We start from the raw sequence: 10566 nt of genomic DNA, 5'->3' as shown, positions 1-10566 counted from the left end.
GTGTGTACTATCTAAATAGATAGAGCCTATTTGGTAACTTCAATAAAATGAAATTTCTATTACAATAAAATCTACAAAGCAGTTTTCAGAAAATTCTTTGATGGAAATAACATATCGGTAGTAGGATAAATGCGCCATCTCTCATAGGAACAAGGTAGTCGGGTTATCTCATTGTAGTTACAAAATAGAAACTTTTCAGTCAAGGACTATGAAATATTACGCTGTTGCGGAAGATGTAAGAAACTTGTGTAGAACTGCATCTTAATCAGCACTGAATGCGCTGTTACCACGCCGAAACATTTTCTTTACTGCATGGGGAACAGTTCTCACAAAACGATAATAGAAAATGCCATACTTCGAACTGTAAAGTTGTAACAGCACATTACGTTTTGTCTTAAATATTGACCGAGTTTCATTAGATGAACAAGAGAACTGGGTTATTGTAAGTGAGCAGATCTCTGCTATACTAAGCTGAAAGTTTTTAAACTATTTAAATATTGTAGCAGCATTTTCTGGGATTCTATTGTAAACCTACCTAACTATGATGGACGAGCCGTGAAAAATTAATGTTTTTCACATCCTCATTAGTCCTCACCGCAAAGGTCACCTTTCTTATTAGCACATGTTGTTTTCCATTTTTGTGAATACTTTCAAATCCTTCTTAGGGTTGTACTGGAAGCTATTTACTGTATTTCTTTACACACAAAAATGTTCGTCGTGACACCGGATTGCGCCGACAGCCGGCGATTTTTTAGTGCAGTGTTTTCATCACTGACTTAAAATGGTGGCAGTGGGTTGTGGTAGCAGTAGGTGTTGTGCGGTGTAATGAACAATGGGGATTGTGTGTTAGTTTTAATTGTTTGCACTTCGAAAATTATGTAACATAGCTTGTCGTGGAAATTGGTGTATGCAAAATGAGCGCGGGGTATAATTCTTCGGAAGTTTGTCGTTTATGCACGACTGGCGGTGGACTGAGGATGCACATATTTGACAAGGAAGGGGAACAAAGACAGCTGCTCTTCAAAATTAAATCGTGCTTACCTATCATGGTGAGTATTTACGCTCTTCAGGGAAAAATAGGGAAATACGCGAAAATGCCTTTACAGTTGGATGCTAACTACATGTGTATGTGATAGGACTCAGCATGATATTGAAGGCGTTTACTGGCGATACACCTATAAATCCCGTATAGAGAAGTTAGTGAGGAAAGACCTTTAGGTATGAAAAAGAGTAGCTATAGGAGCTGGCTTTGGGCACCTGCCAAATATTCAGTTAACTAGTAACGGAGTATATCGTAATTTCAAGTAAATTGTGTCTTGATTATAATTCATGGTTTTAAATAACAGTCCAGCATGTGAACTATTTAAAACAAGTTATCACTTTCAGCACACAGCTATACAATCATGAGACGCCTACAATTCATGTTGTCTTTCTGCTTTCTTTAATAAGTGACCACAAGAAAGGAGATAAGTCTTGAAGCATAGTGATGGATGGCATGTACCTGACGTTTTAGCTAATGCCCACTTGTATCACTTTGATTTCACCTGAAGTTTACAGCACTGCCATTTTCTGTTGTATTTAGAAGCCTCATGCCATGCTCATAAAGCAGATTTACACATAAGCTACGGTTGCTGATACTGTCTAGGTGTCATCATTGGCGTATTTAACCAGTTATTGTTAAACCATTGTGTCAAACGAAATTATGTATGTATAAAATATGTGGCGCAGTTAATATAGCTTCATGGTTTTTCAGTTATTGTTAGGCCTACTGAGAAAGAAGGTTACAAATTATCAAATCTGTAAAAGTCAGGGCTACCACCAAACATTTTAGAACTGATTTGTACATTGAATGTCAATGTATTTGATTTCAGATATCAAAGGAAGATACCCTTCCAAAGAAAATATGTTACCGCTGTGCATACAAGCTGGATATGTTCTACGAGTTCCGATTGAGTTGTCTGAATTCTGAGAACATGTTGAAGAATGTAACAGAGAAGCAATTACCTGTCGAGAATGGACAGAGAGATGAGGTTTGGTGCTTTTTGTTATTTATGGGAGGGGAATAGTTAAAAATAGTAATCATAATTCCATTTTAAGTTACTGTAAATACTGAATGTTAATGGATTAACATGTAACACGTTGGTCTGAGCACTAGTAATTTATTACAAAGTGTGTTGCACACAACAAAATAGTTGTTTTTTTAAATGTGTTTTGCTATTTATAATCATAAAAGTTGAAGGGTCAAGAGTCAACTATGTTCATAGATGGGTGAGTGTGGTGCCGCATTTACAAACTTGACAGTTAGTGTTGGATAGGAAACTAATTGTAAATGGCATAATGTATTAAAAGTTATGTGAACAAGTATTTGTCATCATTGTTGTATACTGTTTTAGATCTGGAATATTTTTGATTCTCTCTCTCTCTCTCTCTCTCTCTCTCTCTCTCTCTCTCTCTCTCTCTCTCTCTCTCACTTTCTTTCATGTGTGTGTTTTGGGGGTTCACATTCTGTTTGTTCATTTTTTTAAAATATTCTGAAATTGAATTGATGGCTTCTGTAGCCTTAGACTGTGGTCGTGTGCGTGGGTGTGTGTTTTTGTGTTTGTTGTCTATTTCTGATGAAGGCCTAGTTTGCTGAAAGCTCACTTTCTGAAAGTACTTTTGTTGTGTCTATCTGCGACTCAACATCTCTGCTATATGGTGAGTAGCAACTATCCTTTTCATAATATTGTTAAATTTTGTCGAACTGTGAGGTGTTCATGATGTACAAAGATTTTCCAAGTAGGAGTCTGTATCCTAGTCTGCAGGGATAATATTCTCTATTCATATGTGTATCAGCAGCACAGCTCATATGTCTATCACATAATTAATCAGTGCAGGAATTGTCCATAAGAAACAGTTTTTACTGTCGTATTGGGGATTACTTTTGACAAATGGCCGATTAGGTTCAGTGAAATACAAATTTTATTTCATATAAAATTTGTATGGTTTACTCATCATAGATTTTCATCTAGGTATACACCAGTACGTAGAAATCTGCATTCATCTGTGTGTGTCTTGTTAGTTCCACCTATATTATTGATAGAGGTTTGGTGTGAATTTGGAAGTTTCAGTGACAGTAACTAAGATTTACTGATAATAACTTTCAAATTTTGATCCTGGAGATACATAGTTCATCACTTTGTTTGTCAACAAATAGCAGCAAGATGTCCGCATAGCTTACCAATTGGGAGTTAAGAGGTGGCTCTATATAGCATTTCTTTGTTTATTTATTTATTTATTTACACTAGGATATGTGAAGTGCTAACAAATGATCACTGGGTTACACCTTGTGTGACTGTTTTGTATCTGGATTGGAAACTCGTGACAAGATCATAGTTTTTGCAAGTCAGCTTTTTATAAGGCTTCCAAGTAATTAGGTTTTGAGTAAGCAGTTACATGAATATGCCATTTATATTGAATGATCAAGTTTATTTAAGAATAACTCATAGTTTACTGAATCAAAGTCTTTAGTGAGGTCTTGAAATGTGGCCTGCTGTTGGGCACCACACAAGTTATGATTGCTGTTACAGTGTTGATTCTTTCGGAAGCTGTGCTGTCTTCCTGTTAGTAACTTCTTTTTCAAGAAATAGCCGTTAAGTCGTGTCAGCAATACAAGCATTTGTCAACAAAAGTGTTATTGCACCTGGGAGTGAGAGTGTTTCAGTCAGCTGGTGAGCTGGTGTGTTTACCTGTGCGTTTGAAACCCAACATAACATGTTCTGCTGTTCTAACAACCAGACAACTTGCTTGTAAAGCTGTTCAGACTTCCACAGTGTATACGACACTTGAAAAAATTGATATGGTTTTTGTTTACAGTAGCATCACTGCATGTTTCCGGTAACAATTGTGGCAGGCCAAGTGCAGTAATATCATGGGTAGGTAGCAAATACTGTAGGCTATTGAAGACGAGTATTAATTAAATGGGACTAAAGTCTGGAACCTCTTCCTTGGATCGTTTTTATGCACTGTGCTCCACTGCAATGCATTTGGAAAAGTGTGTTCTCTGATACTCTGGTTAATCAGATGGGTAATTATAATAGCTATTTATTTATTTATTTATTTTTTTAATCACAATGTTGTAGAAACATTCCCAACTTGACGAGTAGTTATTCCATAGGTTACTTATTATCCTGCCTATTTCCTTTTCATCCACTTCTTTGAATTTAAGGGGTGGCTGTTGTATGGGGCAGAGCTTTACCTTCCACTCTCATTTGTGATATTACCGGGATTGGAGCTGCAAATATTATTTATTAAAGATGTTGCCAATCTTATTAATATCTGTAATTATTTTTCCTTCGTGTCTGATTTTACAATTTCAGGCTCTGGCTTTGGGATGACTTGAAAAGTTTATGTTCCAGGAAGACTTGAAAAGTTTATGTTCCAGGAAGACTTGGCTATATTGGCTGATTAAGAGCTACTTCATTGCCTCCTTCGTCCATATCTGTACATCTCCTCCGGCCTCTTCTGTGTGCCCCTCTCCTCCTCCTCTTATACATCCCCATATCCTCCACCCCTTTCATTCTCCACTTCATTGCCCTAACATGAGGAGGAGGCTGGTGGTTCCTGCCACTACTGAATTTCTTTCCAGATCATAACTAATATTTGTACCAGATTTGATTGAAAAGGTTCTTTTAACCCTTAACTCTGCCCGCATATGCACATCTTGGATACATTTCACATATAGTTAACATATTTCATGTGTTTGTACACATATTTAATTTGTAAGTCTAGTGAATTTCGCCCTGCAGTTTCACTTTCAAGCGGCCCTACATCTACATTGATACTCCTCAATCCACCTTAAGGCCCGTGGCAGAGCGTACCCAGTACCACTAATAGTCATTTTCTTTCCTGTTCTACATGCAAACAGAACATGAGAAAAATGATTGTCTATATCCCTCTGTATGAGCCCTATTTCCCGAATATAATCTTTGTGGTCCTTACGCACAGTGTATTTGGAGGCAACAGAATCGTTCTGCAGTCAACTTCAGATGCCGGTTCTCTAAATTATCTCAGTACTATTCCTCGGAAAGAACTTTGTCTGCCCCACAGGGATTCCCATTTGGGTTCTGAAGTATATCCATAAGACTTAAATGTTGTTTGAACATAACATTAACAAATCTCTGAATTGCTTTGATGTCTACCTAAAATCCGACCTGGTACTGATCTCGAACACCCAAGCAGTACTCAAGAACAGGCTGCCTTTACAGAATTCTCTCAATAAATCAAAAACACCCTGTCGCCTTTCCTACCACAATCCTCGCATGCTCGTTCCATTTCATATAACTTTGGAATGTTATGCCCAGATATTTAAATGACGTGACTGTGTCAAGCAGGACACCACTAATGCTGTATCCGAACACTATGGGTTTGTTTTTCAACTCATCTGCAATAGCTTACATTTTTCTACATTTAGAGCAAACTGCCATTATCACAACTAGATATTTTATCTAAGTCATCTTGTACCCTCCTGCAGTCACTCAACTTCGACGCCAGCTCAGTTTTTATGATGTCATTTTTCCTGAACTATGTGTTGTACACATTCTGAGGCATCAAGGGATCACCAATTGGAGGGCAGCGTGGAGGGTAAAAATCGTAGAGGGAGACCAAGAGATGAATACACTAAACAGATTCAGAAGGATGTAGGTTGCATTAGGTACTGGGAGATGGAGAGCTGCATCACACCAGTCTCTGGACTGAAGACCACAACAACAACAACAACAACAACATGTGTTGTATAATGATAAATTTTTGAAAGTACGTACAGTCAGATGTGGATCCTGTCTGCAAAAGGTGTTGTGAATAGAGGTAGTGGCGACCAAGTAATGAATTTAAATGACTTGCATGGCGCCGCAGTTTTTCACACATCTCAGTGTTTGTGATTTAATGTCTCCCGAACTACATGCCATACAATGTTATAATTACAGTTAGTAATAAAGAAGTTATAAATTAAAACATCGTGCCCCATATGGAAGCTTTAGTACGTGAACAATGAAAATGTGGTAAGTGTTAAGCTTCTATCCTTTTGTCATTTTATGGAGGCCCTCAGCAATAGAAAATTTCATACAGCTTTGAAGTTACATATAAAGATCGTTGCAGGTCTGTGAGTGCTCTTATTCACAAATACTGTATGACTAAAGTATGTGTATTCGCAATTTGTGGGCTACACTGCTTTATCATCCCCACACCTTTGAGAGGTAGATGGCTCTTAACCCCATAGCGACAATTTCCAGATGTTAAATGATACGTGTATCAGGTTTGGTTGAAATCAGTCCAGTAGTTTAGGAGGTGTGGAATGTATGTACATACATACATAATACATTTTTATAATAGTTGTGCTTCGTTGTACTTGTCTTGAAAATCTGCAGCTTTGTTGGCAACTTTAGCAGATGCAGTTACAGAATATTTTGTGTGTGTTTGATCATTTTTGTTGGAAGTGAAAATTTGGTATTTTTTGCACCTTGGTTATGGATTAGTAAAAACAGAGTCCAAATGTCTTAGCATACTATCACAATTTTCGCCTGTTTGCTTTCTCACACTTTACACTGGTAAACCAGATTACAATCCTAAGTAGCTAATTCATTTTGTAGAGCTTTGATGTCATAATGCTTTACATTTACTTATTCTCCACACATTTTGTTATTTTTGGCATGCTTGGTTTACACAGTACACTAGCTAACTGTGGTCAGAGTAGTGAAAAATAAAATCCACATTCCTGCACCTAACACTGCCTTTAATTTGTTTACTAAGCATAATGTGATCTACTCTGCTATATGTGGATTTTGTTACTGTGGTGATAGTATTGACTACATTTAAATGTTAGAATGTTCAGGATGGAATAACAGCAGTTTGGAAGGGATAACGTGCTACTTGCCATGTAGAGGAGACATTGAGTTGCAAAAGGCACAATGAAGAGACTATTCAAAATTTTAATTTAAGCTTTCAAACAAAGTCCCCTCCTCTGTGATATCAGTCTTTCCTTTTCACATTATATCTCTTATGTAATTGCTATTGAATGTAATTAACAACAAACTGTTCACGAATCTTTTCAGAGCTTTAAACGTTTTTTGGATAGTATGTTGTTTTGTTGTTGCAAAGGTTTCATTTATAAAGCTGTAGCCTTTGCATGATTTAGCACCAAATGTTTTTCTCACTGCATATTTCACTGTGATTTTAGCTTCTGTTGTGAAAGTTTTACTTTTTTAAGTCTTTAGCTAAATGATGAGCACATAGCTTATGTGGTAAGTACAGTCATTGTTACTCAGATTTCGTTCTGGTTTATGTTCCATTCACAACCAGAATTTTTGTTTTCAGTTCACATTTGTACAATCAAAATGAAACACCATTTTGCATTTAATCTAATATGGACTGATAAAGAAATCTACTTGCCAAATGGTACAGGAGAAAATACATATAAAAGATATGGAAATGCACAAGCTTTCAGAGCCAGTATCTCCTTCCTCCTACAGAAGAGTTGAGGAGAATGGAAATGGGATAAAGGAAAAAGACAGGAAAGGTTTAGCAAATAGAGAAGAGTTGTGTAAAGTTGCCACTCGGGGGAGACTTACTGGATGGGGTAAAAAGAGAAGACATTGTTGATGCCTATACTAGATGAAATTTGAACACGTGAGAACTTACAGTGGAAGTTAGGATGATAAGCAAGACAGAGATTACTGGGGAAAAAATGTGCAAGTGTCAGTAAGAATGGAAAGCTGAGTGCATCATACATTATACAAGGGCTATCCACAAAGTACATTACATTTTGGAATTAAAAATAAATAAAGTATTGGAAATTTTTTTTATTATATACAGATGAAAGCCACACTTAAATACTACTTTTCTACATAGTTGCCATTTAAATTAAGGCACTTATCGTAGCATGGACGAGCTTGGAAATTCCTTCGTCGTAAAATTCGGTCGCCTGCGCCTTCAACCACGTGGTTACCTCCCCCCCACTAAACATCGGTGTGGGATTCTCCTGCAAAACAATGCAAGATTGGATTCTGCTGTTTTAAAGAAGGGAAGAGCTGGAGGAAATTCATTGAGGAACGCCGGAACACCCTTATGGTGCAGATTTATCACCTGTGATGACCTAATGTTTGGACTGCTGAAACAATAACTTGAACACCAGTTTTATGACAGTGCATCACTAGAGGAGTCTGTGCAGACTTGGCTGCGCCCATGTCCCTTGTGCTTCTTTGAGGAAGGCATCAAAAAGTTGCCAGGTTGATGGCAAAAATGAGTAGCAAAGTGACCGGGCTATGTAGAAAAATGAGGTGAGTGTATCGTTGTTTTGATTCCTTTCAACCCTTCTGCTAGGAGGAGGAGCCACTAGCTCTGAAAGCTTATGGCGAAGAGTACCTTGTACCACTACTCATTCCCTTCACTGTTCCATTTGCAAATGGAGTGACAGAGGAACACTTGCCTAGATGCTTCCATACAAACTCTAAAATTACTTATCTTGTCATGGCAGTCCTTACAGAGATATACATTGGTGAGAGTAGAGTTGTTCTGCAGTCAGGGGGAAAAGGGACTTTGTCAGTAATGTTCATGAAAAGATTGTAGTCTTCCCTCCATGGATTCCCATTTGAGTTCGTGAAGCAGTTTTATAATTCTTGCATGTCAAACAAACCTACCTGCTACAAACCTAGCAGCAATCCTTTGAATTGCACCAACGTCTTCCTTTAACCTGTCCTAGTGGGGTTCCCAATTGCTCAAGCAGTGCTCAAGGACCCCCTCATATATCTGAGAACATATTCCATATGCTCAGACCTTCATTAGCCCCTCATCCATTATTTGTAGGATATCATGCAAGAAAGGGGCAAGGTTGAATTTCACATGAAAGATACTTCTTAAATCTATGCTGATATGTGGGCAGAAACTTTGTCTCAAAGAAATTTGTTATATTTGAACTTAGAATCTACATCTATATTCTGCAAACCACGGTCAAGTGCTTGGCAGAGGGTATGCACAAGAGTTCAGCAGAAAACAGATGGTAAAGGTAGGTCTGTAATTTTGTAGTAAGAATCTTCTACTCTTCCTCTATACAGATGTCAGTTGCACTTTTTTTCTTATCACTTGGTATTTTGCAGTGGGCAGGAGATTTATGATAAATGCAAATCCAATATGGGGCCAGTGCGGAAGAAACTGTATTGGCATTCCATCTGGACCTGGTTACTTATTTGTTTTCAACTCTTCCAGTTGCTTTTCAGTGCCAGGGATACCCATTTCTGTGTCCCCCATACAGGCGTCTGTGCAATGGTCAGATGATGGTATGTCTGTATGTTTCTCCTGCATCAGTGAGTTTTAAAACTTGAAATTTCAATTTCAGCTCAGCTTTCCTTTTACTGTCTTTTATTGCCACACTAGACTTGTTGGCGAGTGACTAAGTAGAAGTCTTCGATCCTGTGAGTGATTTTACATATGATGCATGTCCAGAAAGTAAGTATTGTTTTGGAAAAAAGCTCCATAAAAACACTTTTTGAAACCAAAATTCATTTTTACTAGAAACACATTTTTAAACTATTTTTCTACAGTTTCCACCATTGTTCACACATTTCTCGTAGTGGGAAACCAATTTTTCTATTCACTCTTTCTAGAAACGTGCCACCAGCCAATGCAGAACACTGTTTTTTGTGTAATCGTCACTGTCAGTGCCCTCTTCTATATCTTGCTTGAGTTCAAGAACGAGTCTTAGTTGGAAGAAAGCAAGATCGGGGCTGTGTGGTGGGTAATGAAACTCCTCCCAAATGAATTGTTAAATAAGATTTTGTGTGACATCAGCAGAATTAGGGACATGGTTGACATCAAGCAACACAATACCTTGACTGAGCATTCCACACCTATTTTTACTTTATTATTTTTTTTAATTGAGCACCGAAGTTTGCCCAGTGTTGCACATTGACAGTTTCGCCTCTGGGAACAAGTCAACCAGAATTCCCATTCTGTCTGAGAACACAGCGCACATGATTTTCTTGTGCTGACAGCATTGCTTTGAATCTTTATTCTTTTTTGGGGGGCGGGGCGGAACTTGACTGCCTCCACTCCATTTGTTGTTTTGATTCTTGAGTGACATGGCAAACTTAAGTTTCATCACTACTTACAACTCTGTTTAAGCATTCATCTTCATCACTGTATCAGGTAAGAAATGTCAAATGACTGCCAATTCACTTCGTTTTGTGAACATCCATAAGCATTTTCAGAACCCAGTGGGAACACAATTTGTGAAAATTTAAGCGAGTTGTGACAGTCTTGCATAAAACAGATTTTAAAATTTGAGGGAACCTTATCACAAAGCATTCTTATTGTGAATCAAATATTTTCACTAATTTTCTCACTCACATTTTCAACCAAACCATCACTGACAACAGAAGGGCACCCACTCTAGCTTCACCATGAATATTAGTTTGCACCGCATATTCCATCAATCATTAAATTTTCACTGTAAACTCTCTAAGAGTTCCTAATGATTTTCAGCTAGCTTAACATTCATTACATTTGATTTTCAGCTAGCTTAACATTCATTATATA

At 37.6% G+C, this 10566-nt stretch overlaps 1 protein-coding gene across 2 annotated transcripts in view; it reads left to right on the top strand.

Annotated features, from left to right (window-relative positions):
• The first annotated feature begins 331 nt into the window (after window positions 1–331).
• The window catches only part of LOC126161514 (zinc finger protein 48), a 75607-nt gene continuing 65372 nt past the window's right edge, over window positions 332–10566 (top strand). The window contains exons 1-2 of one of the 2 annotated variants that reach the window (XM_049917419.1): window positions 332–442; window positions 1872–2030. In XM_049917419.1, coding sequence (XP_049773376.1) covers window positions 1932–2030 — 99 coding nt within the window. In that variant the 5' untranslated portion in view covers window positions 332–442; window positions 1872–1931. Of the gene's footprint in view, window positions 443–652; window positions 1050–1871; window positions 2031–10566 lie in introns of those variants that run through there. The other variant, XM_049917418.1, reaches the window with a different exon arrangement.

Source organism: Schistocerca cancellata, chromosome 2 (genome assembly GCF_023864275.1).
Source record: "Schistocerca cancellata isolate TAMUIC-IGC-003103 chromosome 2, iqSchCanc2.1, whole genome shotgun sequence".
Classification (NCBI taxonomy): Eukaryota; Metazoa; Arthropoda; class Insecta; order Orthoptera; family Acrididae; genus Schistocerca; species Schistocerca cancellata.
Note: the sequence above shows the minus strand (reverse complement) of the source record. Positions and strands in the feature narration are given on the sequence as shown.